The following is a 20,385-nucleotide window of genomic DNA, read 5'->3' on the forward strand; positions in this document are numbered from 1 at the left end:
TATAAATTGTTTCATATGTTTTTATTTATACACATTAGAGATGCTAATAAATTTTATTTTTTAAAAGTGTCAAAGTTGTGCACCTGTCCTTCAATAGGTTGTCGTGAGTCACACCCTCGTCCTCCCAATTTGATACAAAAGTTTATCGGAAGTGAATACCCACATTTTTGCAACATTGAAACTCAGGTGACACAGGTTACATTCACTTTGAATTCTGATTGACACAGTGATGCAGATACTGATACTAATAATTATGGACAAAAGTAAAATTTGCACATTTTAGTTCATTGGATTGGATAAATATTGTATGAGCGAGATGTTGCAGTGTTACAGCAGAACACATCTGGACAATAAGCGATCACAATTATGTAAGAAAAAATATAAATCATAAAAACAATTATGAATTCATGGTGAAATTTCCCTGCATATACACTACTCACAAAAAGTTAGGGATATTCGGCTTTCGGGTGAATTTTCAGGATGAACCTAAAATGCACTATAACCTTTACAGGTGAACTTAATTTGACCTTCTCTAAATTTTTGAATGCACTTGTCCAACTGTTCAATGTTTCAGTACTTTTTGCACAACTTGCTGTTCTCTCACAAGGAGCTCAAAGGCAAAGTGTTTGATGCATGAATCGACCAATACATTTCCTGGTTCAATTATATTTGGTATTTAAACATTCCTCTTCATCACGCTGTTCACATTTTAACATCATGAGACCAAGACGACACCTAACAACTGATCGACAGTACCTCGCCACTGCGAGGCTTCAAACAGGATGTTCTCAGAGGGAGGTGGCCACTGAGCTTAGAGTGTCACAGAGTGTCATCGGCAGGTTGCAACAGAGATACAGAGAGACTGGAAGAGTCACAGAAAGGCATAGAAGTGGACGTCCTTTGGCCACATCTCACACTGATGAGCGCTGCATTGTGAACAGTGCCCTGCGGAACAGGATGATGAATGCCACTCAACTCCAGCCACATTTAAGGGAGGTGAGAGGCACCAAGTGTCACGTCAGACCATTCAAAACCGTTCCCATCAGCGTGGTCTGCGTGCTAGACGATGTTGGAGACGTCATATCCCTAACTTTTTGTGAGTAGTGTTTATTACCTATATGTTTTGTGACAAATAACATCTTGAATTATTCAATTAGGCTATAAACACTTTTTTTAGCTGTGGAAAAACCACAACCACCTGCGGCTTTTTGGCTGTTAGGGTTTGCCGTAGCGGGTTCGCGCGAGGGAGCCTATGGGTAATGTAGTTCGGTTCCAGGCACACGCACGCCGTCTCTCTCGGTCCGTTCAGTTCCTAATCTCCGACATGGCAGGGCTGGAGCTGCTGTCCGACCAGGGATACCGTCTGGATGGTAGAAAAGCCACAGAACTGCGTAAAGTTCGCGCTCGTATGGGCGTGTTCGGCCAAGCGGACGGCTCTGCGTACATCGAGCAGGGGAACACCAAAGCCCTAGCGGTGGTGTACGGACCGCATGAAGTAAGTAGCAGCTAGCAAGACCGTTAGCTACATGACAGCTAGTAAGTCGCCTCGTTTACCTTGTATTACAACATGTTAACCGGGGAATGTCATACACGGAGATGATTAACTTTCAAAAGCGCTTACATAATGCATACAACGTTTTATCTTCATGTTTGTGTGTATCAAACCGGGCGCCACTTCCTGGCATGTTGTGTGCGCGTAATTGTTTTGCGCAGGCGCGCAGGGAAAAACCCACTGAATGTGGTTTTGTAACATGGACGGTACACGATAGAATCCCGGTCTCGTAAATGGATGAGATGTCATTATAAACAATACTAATACAAGTGCCTCTAGGTTCCCAGATTTTTCAGTTCGGTTTCCCTTCGCGCACCCTTTCCATCTGCGAACCCCGCTAGCCCCAGGGTCAGTACCCGCCCCCACCCAACACACATACACACTATATGAGATACATATGCACCGATCAGCTACAACATTTAAAACCGCCACTGATAACCACTAATATTGTGTCGCTCCCCCTCGTGCCGCCAAAACAGCTCTGAGCCGTGGAGGCATGGACTCCACAAGACCTCTGAAGGTGTCCTGTGGGATCTGGCACCAAGAAGTCCTGGAAGTTGTGAGGTGGGGACCCCCATGGATCGGGCTTGTGGTTCCAGCACATCCCACAGATGCTCCATCGGACCCTAAGCCCGACCATCCACATGGTGTAGATGAAAATATGACTCGTCAGATCAGGCCTCCTTCCATTTCTCCATGGTCCAGTTCTGTTGCTCACGTGCCCATTGTAGGGGCTTTCTGTGGTGGACAGGGGTCCACATGTGCGCTCTGACCAGTCTGTGGCTACACAGCCCCATACACAGCAAGCTGCCATGCACCGTGTGTCCTCACACCTTTCTATCATAGCAGCATTAACTTTTTCAGCAATATGTGCTGCAGTAGCTCGTGTGGGATTGGACCTGAACTAGACCTAGCTCCCCACGCCCATCAATGATCCCATGGGCTTGATGCTGGTTCTCTGGTTGTCTTTCCTTGGACGACCTCTGGTAGATACTAACCGCTGCATACCGGGAAGACCCCACAAGACCTGCCATTTTGGAGATGCTCTGACCCAGTCGTCTAGCCATCACAATTTGGTCCTTGTCAAAGTCGCTCAGATCCTTACGCTTGCCCATTTTTCCTGCTTCCAAAACATCAACTTCAAGAACTGACTGTTCACTTGCTGCCTGATGTATCCGACCCCTTGACAGGTGCCATCGGAACGAGATGATCAACAAGATGATTTTATTCACTTCACCTGTCAGTGATTTTAATGTTGTTGCTGATCGTTGTATTATACAGCCCATATAAAACAGTGTAAGTTATCGATATTTTGCTCCTTATTTAGCCATTTCACATATAAGACCGTATTGGTGCACCAGCTCACGCCTATAGTGAAATTGTGAATTTTTCAGTCTCCAATCTTTTTCCATTCAAATCAGATTCAGTTCATTCAAGCGAGAAAAGCATCACCCAAACGTATCGGCCAGTTTGAAAATTGAAATGGACAGGAATAAACGGCTCAAAATAGCTCCAGACTAATTATTTTCACCAACGTCCCAAAAACAAATGTAACCATCCCAGAGTTAACATGGATTGCCCCAAATTTTAAATGGCGTTTCTTCACATTGTTATTACTTCATAAGTGCATTATAATTGGTTAAAAGTTATCCTTAGTGATTCTAGGCATAAATGCAAGACAGTTCAAAGAATTAGGAAATAAACAATTGTATTCTTATATAAATATTTGCTTTCATGCATGTATGTTGACCTAAAGTATACTTTCTTTTACCAAAATAGATCAAGGCTAGACCAATTATATGACAATAAAAGTCACTGACGTTCAAATTCATTCCTTTTGCTTGCAATAATAATTATAATACTTTGCAATTAAGTTTGTTTGGAGATCATATCAAGACATCTGGATATCTATAGTATACCATGTAAGGCAGTTATGTCCATGTCTGTTCAGAGTGGCAAGCCACCTGCAGCTGCAAGGAACTTAGTGATGCAAGTCTGGCGAACGACTCTTTATTGAGTGAATCATCAGGATCATCAGGAGTCTCAAAAATTGAGTCGAACCTTTCGTCACCGGCGGGATTCGCGCGCTCTCTCTACAAACAGCCAGGCGCTGCAGTCACAGTGATAGATGCACACTCCGCAGAATTTGTCATTTGCCAGGTGATGGGAAAAATTGTTCGATAATAAAAACTTTTTTTTTTTTTTTTTTTTTTTTTAATAGAAAAATGCGTGCCGGGTCACAAGTTAGTTTCGAACTCTGGACTGTTTGAAAATGTAAATCGCAATTTTTGTTGCCATAACTGTCGTGTCGACGTAACTACGCGTGCTCTGTACCCCAGTTTGGGAATAGCAGCTGTATTCAATGCCCTCTCAACACGGATTATCTATTACAATTTACATTGGGGTGAAGTGAGGGGACCAATGGGACTGCAGTGTTGCCAACTCTTTTCCAATGAAAGAAGCTAGCACTAGCTTCCAAAGTCACTCGAAGTCACCAGATGATGTTATGCGCAAATTTGCATATTGATGACGTTATCACGCATACATTTGCATAAATCTTTGTGGTTGTGTCAGTCTCAGCGAGGGAGAGATCACATAAAGACATATAAAAGCTAGATAGAGAAATCTTTAGCCGAATACTCACAAACTTACTACTGGGACATTGTATATTTGAAGTAAAAAAATAAAAACAAATCTACAAAGGAAGGGAGAAGATCAAACAAACTATTGAAATATTTACAAGATCAAACAAACTATTTACATATTTACAAGCTCTAGGAACAACCTAATCCGGAGAGAAAGATTGAGAGAGAGAAGCTCAAACAAACTATTTACATATCAGAGAAGGATCAGAGAAATTATTATTCTATACTGTATGTATTATAGAGTCAATTATTATCTAAAACCATGTATTTATCTATTTATTTATTTATGCAAACCTATTTATGAATCATTATATATTTACAAGAATGTCAGGGTGTGTGTATTATACATAGAATATGTCTCTATCATCCTCAAGATCCTCATCCCTTCCCTCCTGTGGTATGGTAAGTTAGGGTACAGAGCTAGTGCTTGAGGGGCATGATGCCACACCTACTGACTCCCTACGCAAGGTGCAAGAGGAGAGGGAGAGACTGGCGCTGTTGGCAGAAGAGCCGTGGGCTGCGGTTACTCTGAGCAGCATGCATGGGAATGAATGACAATATAATATATTTGAATATCTATATCTGCTGTGTGTTTTTCCTTATTGCCAAGGTTATTCTTATGGCTGTGCCCTGTAATTGTTTGTCAACACGTATGTAACCCCTTCAACCATCCATTTGTCAGGGATTTGAAACTAAATAATCAAATGTTTATATTTTAGTGTTAATATAATCATTCCTTTTAAGCTTTACCAACAATTAACTACCTTTCCCTCAGTTAAAAATTGTAAGAGTATCATTTAGCTTTTTCTTCTACTGTAGAGTCATGAATCGCTGGAGAACATTACCAGGTTCATTTTACGAAGGGCTGGGCTCTATATAACTGCATCGTTTTTTGTTTCCTCGAGATGAGAGGTTCACGAAGCCGGACCCTGCATGACCGAGCAGTTATCAACTGTCAGTACAGCATGGCCACATTCAGCACAGCGGAGAGGAAACGGAGACCGCACGGGGACCGCAAGTCCACAGAGATGACGCTGCACCTCAAGCAGACGTTTGAGGCGGCGATAATGACCCAACTCTATCCGCGCTCCCAAATAGACATCTATGTCAAGGTTCATGAACGATATTGTTGACAACTCGAAAGTTGTGACTGGCGTGCGCATTCATAATGACTTTTTGCGTTTAACTTTGATTTCACTTGATTTTCGGCAGATTCTGCAATCGGACGGCGGGAACTACAGCGTGTGCGTGAACGCTGCCACGTTAGCGGTCATTGACGCTGGCATCCCAATGCGCGACTACGTGTGCGCCTGCACTGTCGGCTTCGTGGACGACACACCCCTGGCGGACCTGTGCTTTGCGGAGGAGAGCGGTGGAGGCAGCTCCTTGGCCCTCGCCCTGCTGCCCCGCGGCGGGCAGATCGCTCTACTGCAGATGGATGCTCGACTGCACCAGGACCACCTCGAGACTCTGATCGAAGCCGCCATGATCGCTTGCAAAGGTGTGAGCAAAGTGCTGGACGAAGTGGTGCGGCAGCATCTCCAAGAGGTCTCGGTGCTCGCCGGAGAATGACGTGGGATAGATGGAGGGCGGGCACTACTGATCGTGCTTTTCAGGGCGTGACCGACAACATTGGACTTTAATATGAAGGGCTAAAGGAAAAGTCCAGTATTTCTTTTTATTTTATTTTTTTTTAACCCTAACCTTATTTTTCGATCATTGGGAGTCAATGAGAGTGATTGGCTTCAAATATTTAACATCGATCCGCTATTGAGATGATCGCTACTGCCGCGCACCGCGGCAACTTGGTGCCCAGCAGCGATTCTCTCAATACTTGGTCAGTTAAAGGTTCTCAAGCCAATCACTGGGGTTGGCGCTACATACGCTTTGGAGTTTGTTGTAGTTTTCCTTTTACATTCAATTCATATTTGATGGGGAATTGTAGTTTTCAGTTGTTAGTTTGTTTCCATGTCAATCTCAACACCTTTTGTATTTCCTTTGTGACAAAAAAAAGAATAAACAAATGTTTTTTCAGTTGTTTCTTTGTATGTCTGTAGTGATGTGTAATTTTGGCACTCGTGGAGCAAAAAAAAAAAAACCCAAAAAACCTCAAAAGGACATAACTGAATGCTGTTCTGTTGACGTAAGGACTAACGAGCTGACACTGAAAGGAGCCGTTTATCTGCGGACCGGAAGTTGGTCCGTCGAAGCAACATTCCGCCGGAAACAAGGAACTAGGAGCGGCACCGATTGAAAATGACGCCGCTTTCGTGGTGACCGCCAGCCGCCGTTCGCTGAAGTAAGCTTGACTTTGATATGCATTCAACGAAATTAAACACCAACTGTTTTTTTGTTTTATTCCTTAAGTGAAAAGTTTACGGCGAATCTCCTGTTCATCTCTCACACATCGCCTCTGTGCTAATGGCAGCTAACGTGAGCTAGCGCGCCACACCAGCCGGTGATTAAACTGCTTGGCACTCAGAGTGAAATGCAGCTCGGTTATGTTCTAGTTTGTGTATATATATGATAAAACATTGTAATTACTGTACATTATATCTTAGCAAATGATTGGTAATATCGAGCCATAGCCTATATTAAATATCTCTAACATGGGTGCCTTTGGTGTTTCCAGGTCTGACCGTGAGGTTATAGCCCACCATGGGGTTACTGTCCGACCCAAACAGAAGGCGTGCTTTGATAAGCATGCTCACCCGCCTCAATGCCCCGATCTGGTGAGATGTTTTAAGGTTTCGCTGAGAATCAGGTTCCCACCCATTCACCGCATTCCTTATTCTCCTTATTCCCTGTCTTTCTCCCCCTCACTTGTGTGCCAGTGTGGTGTGTTACCTAGCGGGCGTGACCTGGTTCATGGGTCTGGCCTTCGAGCCATTCACACTGCGGACCTACATGTCAGAGAACGCCATGGGTTCCACGATGGTGGAGGAACGGTTCCCAGCAGGGGAACGGGCTCTGGCCACGGGCAGAGAGTTTGCAGCTCATAAGAAGAAAGTGGGGTCAGTTTCGTAGCACGGTTAATAGTGAATGACTGTTACCGCCCGGCATCAAAAATTATGCTATCATCATGTTTTAGCTTTAACTGGTCTCTCTCTCATCTTGCAGTGGGATGCCCGTAGATTGGCTGGTGAGGACCATGCAATCTAGGGGCTTGGAGGTTTTCACCCAAAGTTTTTCTCGCACGCTCCCCTTCCCTGACGAAAACAAAGAGAGATATGTGAGTTTTGAATGGAAGAGGCACGGATAAGGTCGTGTTGCGGTTTAGCTGGCTCTTTATAATAAGAATCCTCTTTCACATCAAATGTCATTTTGAAATGCGAGAACTGTATATATGTTTTAGCATTGACATGTATGACAGGATTTGACTTGGTGCAAGGTCAGGAGGTGACCTTGCTTCCTTTGGAATCTTCTTTCTGTGTGATGTGACTGCAGTGCATTTAAGTCTGAAATGCTCTTGAGGGTCTGTTCAGTCACTGACAATTTGGATGCAATATGATCATTTTAACTGTGCAGGGCACATTTCTGCCTCTTCTCAACCCATCATATAAAGTTAAGAGAAACAGAATTATTTTGTAAACATTTCTCCTCCTTTAACCCTCTTTTTTTCACCAGATGGTGAAAGGCACCAATGTGTATGGGATCCTGCGGGCGCCCAGGGCGCCACGCACCGAAGCTCTGGTGCTGAGCGCTCCCTGCAGTCCAGAAAACACAAACAACCAGGCAGTGGGGCTGCTGCTTGGCTTGGCACAGTACTTTAGGAGTGGGTATATGTCTTCTCCTGGTACTTTCGGGGTAGATGTTGGGCCTCTCGCAATACTATAGCCCCGCAGAGAAATTAAGGAGTAGTTCAACACAGACACAATAATTACTGCACTATTATAAATACTCCCTTTACTCGGATATTCAATTCTTTAAACATGAATTGTTTTTCGCATTACATCACATCGATGTATGAAACATTGTGCATCATGATTGATTTATTGTTGCACTCCACACCAGGCCAGGTTTATTGGGCAAAGGACATAATCTTCCTGGTGAATGAGCACGACCTGATCGGAATGCAGGCCTGGCTGGAGGGATATCACCACACTAACACTACCGGTGAGTATTATCTTCACCCTGCACTCGGCAACCTTCCAAACATCACATCGACAGATGGAGATTCTGTGATAAATTACTGTAATGCATTAGGGATTTTCAATGCAATGTACATCATTTGAGTTGTGTCTCCCTCCATGTTTACTCAGGCATGGACTGGTCGCCACTGCAGGGCCGAGGGGGTTCCATTCAGGCAGCCTTGTCCCTGGAGCTCAGCAGCGATGTCATCACAAGTTTGGACTTGGTTTTAGAAGGACTCAATGGGCAGCTTCCTAACCTGGATCTGGCCAACCTCTTCTATGCCTTCTGCCAAAAAATAGGCGTCCTCTGCACTATCCAGGGCAAGGTACAACAAACACATGTATCACTATATACAATCATCAGGGATATACTGTACATATTGGTTATATAAGGCATTTATATACATATTCAGACATATCCAGTTATATACAGTGGGTGATTTACAGATGTAGGTTTCCAATGAATGAAGCTTTAGCTTGAAGCTGCACCATCGGACCATGTTGCTGCCGCCTCTCGGCCGTCCCGCTTCACACTATTCAACATCCGAAAAGTCTGGCCGTACCTGACTCAATATGCCACTCAACTGCTGGCACAAACCTTGGTGATTTCCCGCCTAGACTACTGCAACGCACTCTTAACAGGCTCGCCGGCTTGTGCGGTGAAGCCACTGCAGATGATACAGAATGCGGCGGCGCAAATGGTGTTCAACCAGCCAAAGAGGGCACACGTCACTCCGCTGCTTATCAAGCTCCGCTGGTTACCTGTGGCCGCTCGCATCAAGTTCAAGTCTCTGATGCTGGCCTACAGAGTGATTGTTGGGAATGCTCCCACATACTTAAATGCTCTTGTAAGAGCACATGTTGCACATGATGCTGCGTTCGTCAAATGAGCGACACCTAGCTCTGCTGGCTGCACAACCACGGCAATCCAGGCTATTCTCATTTGTAGTTCCACGTTGGTGGAACAAGCTGCCAAAAACCAGCAGAGCAGGGGCCTCCCTCTCTGTCTTTAAGAAGCACTTGAAGACCCAGACTCAGCGAGCACCTCCTCTCCTAACTTACAATTACTTAGCACTACTTAGCAGTATTTATTTATTGTTACACTAATGTTTCTGTTGCAATGTAGCTTGAATGTTATTCTCCCTTGTAAGTCACTTTGGATAAAAGCATCTGCTAAATGACTAAATGTCATGTAAAACATAAAAAATCCATGGAACCACTTGGTAAAGTTTAACTATTGACTTTGACACAAGAAAAAAATTGTAGAGCATAATTGTCCATTTCAAAAGTTATCAAATGACACAAATGAGAATTCTTGATGGGAGAGTGAGAGGTAAAAAAAACAAAACTGCTCCGCTTGCCTGACTGACGCCACATTAACCCCCAACTCTTCTCATGAGTATAGAAGAAAAATCAAGGTGTATAGAAGCTAGTAAACAACAACCATGTCACCTATTCCCAAATAGGATAAATGTAATATAAATGAGATTTTATAGGTTTTGAATTATTTTATTTATTATTTATTATTTATTTATTATTAAGTGCAAAGGAAAAAACAATGAACTTATTGCATTACTGTAAATATGAACTGTAAATACCTCAACCTGTAAAATCTATAAATATTATTTAAAAAATCCTTGTTAACGAAAAAAAGCCCATGTAAATAACAGTTGTTTTGCATATTATTAACTCAGTCAAAACATATATCAAAATCACTGTTAACGGTAAGTGTAATTGCCATTTTAGTCAAATTTAGCTTCTCACGAAATATTATAGGACTGCCCCCAAATAGTCGACCTAGAGTCTTAGACGAGAAGAATCTTAGTCGACCAAGTTTTTCATTGGTGGCAGGAAGAAAACAAAACGACATTCAGGAGCTCCGCCTTACCTTTAAACCTGTATGGCTGGACCCGTGTATGAAACGCTAGAGAGCTTTTATTTGAAACAAACTTTTAACAAAAATAAATGTTCACTCTCCTGTTTCGCTGGTTCCTCAGACGCATTCAGAATAGGGTTGTTACAAACAATTAATTTTCCTGACGTTTAAACTTTAGACGAGTCGACTTGTCTAAAAGTCTGGAAAAATATTGCGTATATTGAGTCATTTGAAACTGTCAATCATGTTCTTCAATAACCAAATCGTGTTTTAAATCCCCCGACGGACCGGAAGGATGCCGAGTGCGACAACAAGGGGACAATATGTAATTTAAATGTGTACATTAAGAGAATAATAATAGGGCCTAACAAGTTTAACCAATGCAATGTTTAACCGGTATAATTAACAGGCAGCTCACTTCATGTGTGCAGCGCTTTGTAAATTAGTATTTTAAAGTATGGTTATTCGGATTTGTATTCGTCTGTAATGTAGCACAGACTTTAAAATGTTAGTTATAACATTGTTTCTCAGCCCTGGAACACAAACCATCTTCTGATACAAAAGCCGACTGGGGAACCAAAGCTCTCCAGCTGATTCCATGTTGAACGGGCTATGAGGGTGCATCGGTGCTTCTTTCCCAAAGTGACACGTCGTGGCGCCGCTGAACATTTCTCCTCCGCCGCCCGGTTCCTCCCGCAGCTCCAGAGGAACGACTGGGACACGGCGTCGGGCTACAGCCACGCGGTGCAGACCATGATGCTGATGGTGCTGAAGCAGGCCAGCGGCCGGCCCTGGGGCGACCACGGCCTCTTCCTGCGTTACCACATCGAGGCCGCCTCCCTCAAGGGCGTCAACAGCTTCCGCCAGTACAAGAGCGACGCCACCACCATCGGCAGGTGGGGTCCGTGTTCGCCATGTTCGTCACCGCACCAAAGTCGCTGAGTTTCCTTTGACGTGATATAATGTCGCGGGTGTCCGTTCCAGGCTCCTTGAAGGAATGTATCGGAAGCTGAATAACCTGTTGGAGCGCCTCCACCAGTCCTACTTCTTCTACCTCATGCCTTCGTTGTCTCGCTTTGTCTCCATCGGTTACTACATGCCCGCCTTCGGCCTCCTCGCCCTCATCCTGCTGCTGCGTGTATCCTGCTCCACCCGTTTTCACGTTGACTTAACTCTGGTCTGAAAATACAGTTGGATCACACTCCATTGTTTAGTCTATAAGGATCTCACCAGGTCCTTAAGTGCTTGAATTCGGTCCTCAGAAATTGGAATACCCGAATACCTTGAAAATAGCCCCTTTTTGTGCTGTAGTGCTTGAAAGGTCCTTGGGGAAAAAAAGTGATATTACTCCTCGTTTTGTTATTAAAATCGTAACGTAATAAACATCTTCCAGAATCACTTTTACAACACAGATGATGTCAGGGAAACGTAAATCCATCCAGTGTGGTTGGAAATAGACACTTATAATAGTAGATGACAATGAGATTTATAATATAGACAATGAGACTAAGACTATATTTTAATGAAAGATCGTTTGCGTGATGTCGTTGAAAATGTGCTTTAAAAAAGTGCTTGGCGGCCCTTGAATTTCATTTTGTAATGCCCGAGTGAACCCGGGACTCTGAAGTATTAATTTTGAAGACCCCTTTTTTTTTCCATGATGGTGTGTCTTTTAATACCCAAACAAGTGTGTTTCCCCCTCTTACACTAAACTCTGTAAAAACACCTCTTGAGTCTGGTTGTTGCTCTTGACCGCCGTCCAGGCCTTGGACCTCTGGGTTCAGCTGGCGCCGCCGTCGCCAGGAAGGGAGGACGGCGTGGCTCAAGTGAAGCAGGTCGGTCCGACTCGCCTCTCTTCCTCTCCTTCCAAATATTGAACCCATTAAGACCGGACGCAACGTTTTTGTGTATATACGATGAAGAGTGATTTTCATGGCCGAACGATTTCCTCGTCGTTCACGTTCTCCAACTTTCTTGTAACGGTTCCCTCGTGGGAAATGTACCCAAAACCCAACCTATATGGAATGTTTTTTCTCCTCCTGGTATTTCCTTGTATGTTTAATATATCTATAACGTGTTTAATTGATTTTTTTTATTTAACGTGCTGCTAAGTTGGAGTGAATTTATTTTCATGTCACCTGTCTCTCAGCCGTCCAGTCCGGGCGTCCTCTCCATCTTGACTCCACTAGTGATCAGCCACCTCTCCGGGGTGGCACTGTACATGCTGCCCATCCGCTCCCAGGAAATGGCCGTGGAGCACTTCCCGGTGTCCGAGACGGAGGCGGTGGTGCTGACCGTCATCGCCATTTACACCGCCGGCCTGGCCCTGCCCCACAACACTCACAGGTCATGGTCCTCACGCTTAAAGAGCAGGACTTTAAGTCTCCAGCGTAACCCGGGAAACCGTAGGGTGGCCCTCGCAATGCTCCGGAAAACTAGGGCGCACCGGATTGTCGTGATCACAAACTCAAATCATAGTGGCGGAGAATAAAACTTGTACATTTGGGAAGAAAGTTAATTTCCCTGAACCCAACCGATGGAAGCGCTCTTGTATCACCAAATCAATGTTCTACGTTATAAAATTCCGCTTGGTTTTTCGACTAAGACATTAGCGCATAGCATAGCTTTATTTGAACCAGCCACACACTCTTTCGCTGCCCTGTATTTAGCTGTGGTGAAGTTGACGTGTCTCCTTGTTGCTGCTGGTCCACGCCGGAACCTGGCGAGGCACAAGCTTGTTTTAAAGCGAAAAAGTTTCTGTTATTCTAAAATACCGAACGTGAGGTCCGTGAGACATGTTTACCATCTTTTAATCTCGCCCGTATCGTGTGTTGAGGTCTTGCTCTGTGACCTGGCTTTAATGGTTTCCCTCTGGTCGCCCCTGCAGGCTGCTGTCAGGCGAGGGCACGGAGCAGGGCTGGCGGGTGCTGAAGCTGGTGGCCGTCCTCTACCTCGCCGTGGTGCTCGGCTGCACCGCCCTCATCAACTTCTCCCTGGGCTTCATCCTGGCGCTCACCCTGGTGCCGTTGGCGGCTTTCATCACACCCCACGTCCCCAAGTAAGAATGACCACACGCACTTTTAGCGCTCAGGTGGGGGTTAAACAGTGGTTCTCAAACTTCTTCTGTGAGGTCCCTTAAGGAATAGAACAATTTTCATTCCCTGTTCCCTGCCATGGTAATGTATTTTTTTTTTTTAGATCCTTGCCATTAGAACACTGCTCACTTTTAAACACAAATACTTAATTATTTCTCTTTTGCCAATATATTTCCACAATTTATACAGTTTATAAAAATGTATTATTTTATAGGATAATATAATGATAAAGGATTTATTCATCCATCAATTTTCTGCCCCTTGCAGTACCTCTTGGTCCCCGCTAGGGGGCAGGCCCCCACTGCATTAAAAGCACTACAGCTCTTTCTACAAATATTACAGGTCCTATAAACGATGTGTCTCCTCCCCAGGTTTCTGTCGGCATTCATCATGGTGGTCCTCAGCCCCGGCTGCACACTGCTCTTCTGCGTCTTCTTCTTCCAGGAGCTTCAGGAGATGCCGGTCAGCCTGCAGGACGGCTGGATGCTCTTCCTGTCCGTCATCTCGCAGGGCATTCTGGACCACTCGCTCTACGGCTCCCTGGTCTACCCCCTGGTGGCCCTGCTGGTGTACCCCTGCTGGCTGCTCTTCTGGAACATTCTCTTCTGGAAGTAGCTTGACGAGATCCATCTGACCTGGGAAAAACGTCAACTGCCAGACTGGGGTTGCACGCAGATGGCTCAGCACTGACTGGGACGGTTTTATTTTTCCTTTCTTTTGTGATACTGAGCTGCTTTGTTTTGAGATATTTAAAAAGGGCTGCCTGGGATGTAAGGATACACTTAGCTCAAAAAAAAAAAAAAGTGGAATGTTCACCGTTGCCTCCTTGGTGAAATCTCTAGGATTTGTTTGAACCGTCACTACTGGATGTTTTTATTTGCGTTACTTTTTTACTAAGCGTTCTCCTAATTTATAAATGACAAAATAAAACCTGAAACCGGTGTGGGCAACATCATTTGAACATGGAACCTTTTATACCAGTGATTATCGATGAATATTTAAATAAACAAAAAGATGAATGCGTGTAGAGTAGAAGGTGCCGGCACGCCCTGGCATCGGCATCAATTGTTCAAATAATGTCGACGAGTAAAACTAATGCAGCATTGAAGGGTTGGTAAACTGACACGAACAAGTGCCTAAAATTGAAATGCAACAGAAGTACGGATGTCATAGTACAGCCTCATCATAATGACTGCGATAACATTTAAGAAAGTTAATGCAGAATAAGTTGGGGTAAACCTCTACAAATCGATCTCGCAAGAGTGAAATTATTCCGACATCTACGTTTATTCTGTGAACACGTAACATATACCGATCGAGGAGAGAAATGAATCAACACCAATAATTCAATGCGTTTCTCATGAAAACCAACATAAGACGATGTTATAAAAAAATAAAAGCACTTTAAAACCCTGTAAACACGGCAGATTTTCCTGGCAATCTGTTTCGGCTCCTCCTCCCTTTCCTTCAAAACAACGGCACCAGGCGATGACACTGCAGCCGGAGCGGCGCGCCTCGTCCCGCGCTTCCACTTCAGTCGGTGGATCTTAGGATTCGATCAGACGGGATGAGCGCACACCCTCCGCCTGCCTTTAAAATAAATATGGAGACTGCTCCGCGCCTTCCACCCCTCCTTACCGTTTCCCAGCAGTCCTGAAATAAATACCAGAGAATCCCGTGCCGAGGCATCCGCCCGTCGTACGCTTACGTCCGTGGAGACTCGGCGGTCTCTCGCCCCGTCGGCCGCCAGGACGCTCCGTGCACGCGACGATGTGGGTATGGGGTTACACGCAGCGAACACGCAGGTTAAAATAGCAGAATGAGTCGTGTGTGTGAGAGAGAGAGAGATGAGAGGCGTCGCAGCCGGGGGTCGCCGGGCAGTCAGCTGCTGGTCGCACCAGGGTCTCCCCGGTCCTCTCGCCGCCCTTTCTCCTGCGCGACAGAATGATGTATTGAGATCATCGACCGGCGCTGTCTGCGGACGGCGCCGGTGAGTGGTGCTGTCGCCGCCGGGTCGGTACCTGCTGGATGCGGCCGCGTTTGGGCGTGTCGGGCCGGGCCGTGGCGCAGATCTCACAGCCGGGGCGCGAGGGCTTGTTGATGAAAGTGCATGAGGGACACGCCCACTCTGTCTGCAGGAAAAAAACAAAAAAAAGAGAACAGAAAGTTAGTCGGTTCTTCTTCATTCAACTGCGTTCCTGCTGACATTTGCCGTTTTTTTTTCCTCTCCCCTCCCAAGGTACAGGAACTAACTGATGAACCATTCAGACCTGGAACCTTCAGAACTGTTTTAGCAATCCCTAAAACAGAGTTTGGTTGCTGGCTTTCCATTTTATTTTATGAAACACAAGTAGTTTGACCACTTAGCTTTGCTCAGTATCACAAACTCCACCCCAGTTGTTGCTGTGCTTGTAGAGAATTTCTTTTTTTTTTTTTTTTTGGACCAGGATTTATCCAAGTGGAACCAACCCTAGAACCAAGACCACGGTCTTAAGTAAGTTAGTACCGGGATCTAGGTTCCTGGGGCGGAAAAAAGGCCCCGAAGGGACACAGAACCAGTGCTGTACCTGGTGGGATTTACTGGCTTTGGGCTTCTCAGTTATCTGCAGAGTCTCCAGGTTCAGGGTGTCCTTGATCTCGGCTCCACCAGCTCCACCTCCGCCGGGGCTCCCTGCGTGAGGCACACGTAATGGAGGGGTTGGGGGAGGCTCACTATAACCTTAGATTTCACTTCATGGTTTGAAAATAGCGGCTCAAAACCATTAAGGATCATGCCAATGAACTGCGTGATCATTTAAAAAACACCACAGACAGAAATTGTATTATTATTATTTTTTTTTTTCCCCAAATACAAATTCTCTTAATATTTCAAAATCATAATATGCAAACCGTCTGGATTGTGACGTTTTGGTTGACAATTGTCATACATGCAATTCAACAGTCAATTCTCTTTTTTGGCAATTTTATGCCACTACCATAGTATAATTTTATAATAGTATAGCATGTCTACCTATTGCAGAAGAGCCATCTATTGACATCCATTCAACATAGGAACAAATACATTTGCGAGGACAGTCATTTGCCTCAACCCAACTCAGAATCCTTATTCACAATCTAATATTGAAGAAATGTTAAAAACAAAAGATTCCCCCTAAGTTTAAATGGAAACATACGCGGATGCTAACGTTTGATTTTCGGACAACAGAACACCCCCGAGAGTCCGCGAACAAGAACCGCGGCTTCAAATCGCCCGGCCCGACCCCCCCGTGAAACTCACCCTGGCTGCTGTGGGGAAGCCTGGAGGGGAGGGTGCTGTAGCCCCTCCAGTCCTGGGAGGCGGGGCCCATGGGCGGCGCCGCCGGCGGGGCCAGCAGGGCACTCTCCTGGTCCTGGTGCAGCAGCTGGCGGGTGACGTGCGCCTGCCGGGCGGAGATCAGGTAGAGGTACGCCGCGTCGCCGTCCTTCTGGACGCCGTAGGAGGCCAGCGAGCGCGGCTCCGTGCACAGGCACTGACCGATCACCCAGCGCTGCACGCGGGGGTGGAAGCCGTACTCCAGGAACACCTGGCGGAGGAGAGGTCCCGGGTGAGAGGCGAGCCGGAGTGCGACCGGCGGGTTTCGCGTTTATTTTAGTTTGAATTTTTCCCAAACCTGTTGCTTGAGCGCAGCCACGGTCATGTGCGGTAACACTTTGACTGTGACACAACAGGACGAAGACATGTCCTCCACCGCCACGGATAAACTGCAACACAGTCATGGGATACTGAGACGTAGAATGCCTCCCAGCACCTGACCACAAACTACAGTCACAGAGGAATCAATTAAGCTTCGACAGGGTTGATTCTGGCACTACAGAATGAACTTCAAGGACTTTGAGTACTTTTTAAAGCACTATTTTATCCATTTTCAAGGACTTTGCGTTAAATAAATAATTATGCTCGTAAAATAAACAATGCAAAATCTCTCACTCACCACTGCATTCTCAATGAATCTTTTACTAATGTCATTGTCATCTACTATTATAAGAGTCTATTCCAACCATGCTGGATTCCATGCACTTTACACTGGAAAGTTTTATTACATTATGATTTGAATGACAAAACCAGGGGGAATATCCCAGTTTTCAGTGATCATGCTTCTCTCCCCCCCCCCCTCTCTCTCTCCAAGGACCTTTCAAGCACTTCAGCACAAAGGGGACTCTTTTCAAGGTATTTCGGTACTTCAACGACAAAATTCAAGCACCTCCAGGACCCGGTGAGAGCCCTGCTTTAAAGTGCTTTAACGGTGCCACCCTCTACCTGATCTCTCCCTCGGCGTAGCTCTTTTCTGAGAGCTGCACGGTCAGAGAAGCCTTCTGTCGAGCCAGAGAGGAGGCGTGCTGTGAAGCAGCCTGAGTGTCGCCGGCCTCGATCGCCCTCGCCAGCTCCAAACACAGCTCCTCTGCAACGCGGCGAGGACAAATCACCGCATTTTAACATATGGTTCGAGAAAAAAAGGGGAAGAAAGTCCAAATAAGGCACTAACCCGTCAGCGGTAGGGAGGCCGAGCTCCATTGCTCTATGGCCGCCGCTGTGTGGAGCCGTCTGTCGTCGGATTCATGCACGATGATATTTGCGACTGTCAAAGAAAACAAAAAGGCTTTTTTTTTTTTTTTTAATTTTTAAATGGCTCCAACAAACAACTTTTTAAGTCATTTATAGCAGGAATCGAGGATGCGGTCCTGACCTCTGTGCGCTTCTCTCAGAGAAGACATAACCACCGTGGCCCACTCCTCCGCCTCTCGGTCGCAGCGGAAGTTGAAGCGAATGCAGTCGTGGGGCGGAGTGGCCAGCCGCATCTCGTGGCAGCGAGGGGATTTCACCTCGTACTGCACCGAGCGCAAGTCGAATTCGGCAATAAACTGTCGAGGGAGAAAAACGGACAAAAGAACCACGTCGTGTATAACGTCGAACTACGCGATATACAGCACCTGGCCGGGACAACACTATCAGAGGAGATTCTTCACGGCCATTTTGCAGATGCAGACATCTTTCTTCCAGGTTTTAAAGCTAAAACAATGGTGTCACAAATGATTTGTTTTCACGTCTCTGCAATGCGTCACTCGACTTTAACACATTAGGGGTTGGATCTGTTGTCAATGTTATATTTTAAGAGGAATATTTAAGACAATATTTTTGGACAAAGCATCACTCTTATTCAGTGAAGCATTGCAGACAAGTACTAAATATGTGGTACAGGGAAGGGGTGAGTATTGGCAGAAATAAACGATTCTATTAACTCTTACCATAAGTTTCCTTTCAGCCACTGTATTGTAGTACATATACTGCATATCAACTAATCCTGTGCAGAATATCCCATCTATATTCATATTTACACCTATACCTAATACCCGCAATTAAACTGCCACTTAGTCCCTGCCATAAGCTTTACATGTAATTCAACCTGTGCAGAGATTAATCACATTTTTTTCTATTCTGTTATTCTTTTTGTTTAGACCTGTTAAACTTTATGATTTAACTGTCGGTACAACAATGCACCAAGCCTCACCAAGTACATATTATGAAAATGTACACGGCCGAAAAAACCTAAAGCCTAATAATAATAATAATAATAATAATAATAATAATAATAATAATTGAAAAAAAGTGGAATTACGACACTTAAGGTCCTTCAGCCACTTGGGGTGATGCATTCCAAGCATCACAATAGATGCAGATAGATCCACACTAGATAGTTAACCAGTGGATAGATCCAAACTAGATAGTTAAACCAGTGGATAGATCCACACTAGATAGTTAACCAGTGGATAGATCCACACTAGATAGTTAACCAGTGGATAGATCCACACTAGATAGTTAACCAGTGGATAGATCCACGCTAGATGGTTAAACCAGTGGATAGATCCACACTAGATGGTTAAACCAGTGGATAGATCCACACTAGATGGTTAAACCAGTGGATAGATCCACACTAGATGGTTAACCTGCGGCTGGATACACACTAGTTAACCAGTGGATAGATCCACACCAGATGGTTAAACCAGTGGATAGATCCACACCAGATGGTTAAACCAGTGGATAGATCCACACCAGATGGTTAAACCAGTGGATAGATCCACACCAGATGGTTAAACCAGTGGATAGATCCACACTAGATGGTTAAACCAGTGGATAGATCCACACCAGATGGTTAAACCAGTGGATAGATCCACGCTAGATGGTTAAACCAGTGGATAGATCCACGCTAGATGGTTAAACCAGTGGATAGATCCACGCTAGATGGTTAAACCAGTGGATAGATCCACACTAGATATTTAAACCAGTGGATAGATCCACACTAGATATTTAAACCAGTGGATAGATCCACACTAGATATTTAAACCAGTGGATAGATCCACACTAGATGGTTAAACCAGTGGATAGATCCACACTAGATGGTTAAACCAGTGGATAGATCCACACTAGATGGTTAAACCAGTGGATAGATCCACACTAGATGGTTAAACCAGTGGATAGATCCACACTAGATGGTTAAACCAGTGGATAGATCCACACTAGATGTCAGATGTGGCGGCTCTCACCACACTGCGGGTTCCGCTCGTGTCTCTCAGCGCGAGGCGGAACTCTCCCGCTCGACCGGGATCCATGCTGAGCTGCAGACGGAGCGCCTCGTTCCCGGCTCCGGGGAGGCAGAGCGGCCTGATCCCCGAGTGGCACACCGACACCCGGACCGACATCAGCACGGTGCCGCAGGAAGCCGGAGCGGGCCCGCCGTGCGCACCCTGGGACGAGGCGGCCACCGGGGCTGGAGCCCAGCCTCCCGAACTCAGAGCCATCTCGACGTCAACAGTTTATCTACCAGATGTGGCTGTTATTCGAAGGTGCTTCTGCGGTCTACCGCTGCCGGGGGAGCTTGAGTTCCGTACCGGGCGGGTTGCGGCGCTCTCTCCTTGACGCGACGGCCATAGCTGCTCGTTAACGCGGAGCGAAAAGAAAAACCAAAACAGGAAGTGACTGGTGTCCGTCTCTTATTTATGTCCGATGCGCGTCCGATCTGCGATGTGAATCGTTCCACTACATGCAAAT

At 45.5% G+C, this 20,385-nt stretch overlaps 3 protein-coding genes across 3 annotated transcripts; 2 read left to right on the top strand and 1 right to left on the bottom strand.

Moving 5' to 3' along the window:
• The first annotated feature begins 1,303 nt into the window (after positions 1 to 1,303).
• On the top strand, positions 1,304 to 6,195 carry exosc4 (exosome component 4). The gene is made up of 3 exons (XM_080011091.1): positions 1,304 to 1,495; positions 5,103 to 5,309; positions 5,410 to 6,195. The coding sequence occupies exons 1-3, from the start codon at positions 1,325 to 1,327 to the stop codon at positions 5,767 to 5,769; spliced, it is 738 nt and encodes a 245-aa protein (XP_079867217.1). The 5' UTR covers positions 1,304 to 1,324; the 3' UTR covers positions 5,770 to 6,195.
• Positions 6,196 to 6,418: 223 nt separating this feature from the next.
• On the top strand, positions 6,419 to 14,226 carry gpaa1 (glycosylphosphatidylinositol anchor attachment 1). The gene is made up of 13 exons (XM_080010780.1): positions 6,419 to 6,496; positions 6,830 to 6,929; positions 7,032 to 7,211; positions 7,318 to 7,429; positions 7,825 to 7,972; positions 8,212 to 8,313; positions 8,460 to 8,656; positions 10,906 to 11,102; positions 11,191 to 11,344; positions 11,970 to 12,041; positions 12,356 to 12,552; positions 13,094 to 13,264; positions 13,673 to 14,226. Exons 2-13 carry the CDS (start codon positions 6,856 to 6,858, stop codon positions 13,914 to 13,916), a joined length of 1,848 nt encoding a protein of 615 aa, XP_079866906.1. The 5' UTR covers positions 6,419 to 6,496; positions 6,830 to 6,855; the 3' UTR covers positions 13,917 to 14,226.
• Positions 14,227 to 14,369: 143 nt separating this feature from the next.
• On the bottom strand, positions 14,370 to 20,268 carry LOC307237964 (ranBP-type and C3HC4-type zinc finger-containing protein 1-like). The gene is made up of 9 exons (XM_080010781.1): positions 19,881 to 20,268; positions 18,026 to 18,200; positions 17,825 to 17,917; positions 17,599 to 17,740; positions 16,952 to 17,042; positions 16,579 to 16,864; positions 15,869 to 15,972; positions 15,323 to 15,433; positions 14,370 to 15,233 (listed from the first exon to the last, which is right to left on the bottom strand). The coding sequence occupies exons 1-9, from the start codon at positions 20,133 to 20,135 to the stop codon at positions 15,183 to 15,185; spliced, it is 1,308 nt and encodes a 435-aa protein (XP_079866907.1). The 5' UTR covers positions 20,136 to 20,268; the 3' UTR covers positions 14,370 to 15,182.
• Positions 20,269 to 20,385: the final 117 nt, after the last annotated feature.

The sequence above is a fragment of the Zeus faber genome (genome assembly GCF_960531495.2).
Source record: "Zeus faber genome assembly, chromosome: 12".
Lineage (NCBI taxonomy): Eukaryota > Metazoa > Chordata > Actinopteri > Zeiformes > Zeidae > Zeus > Zeus faber.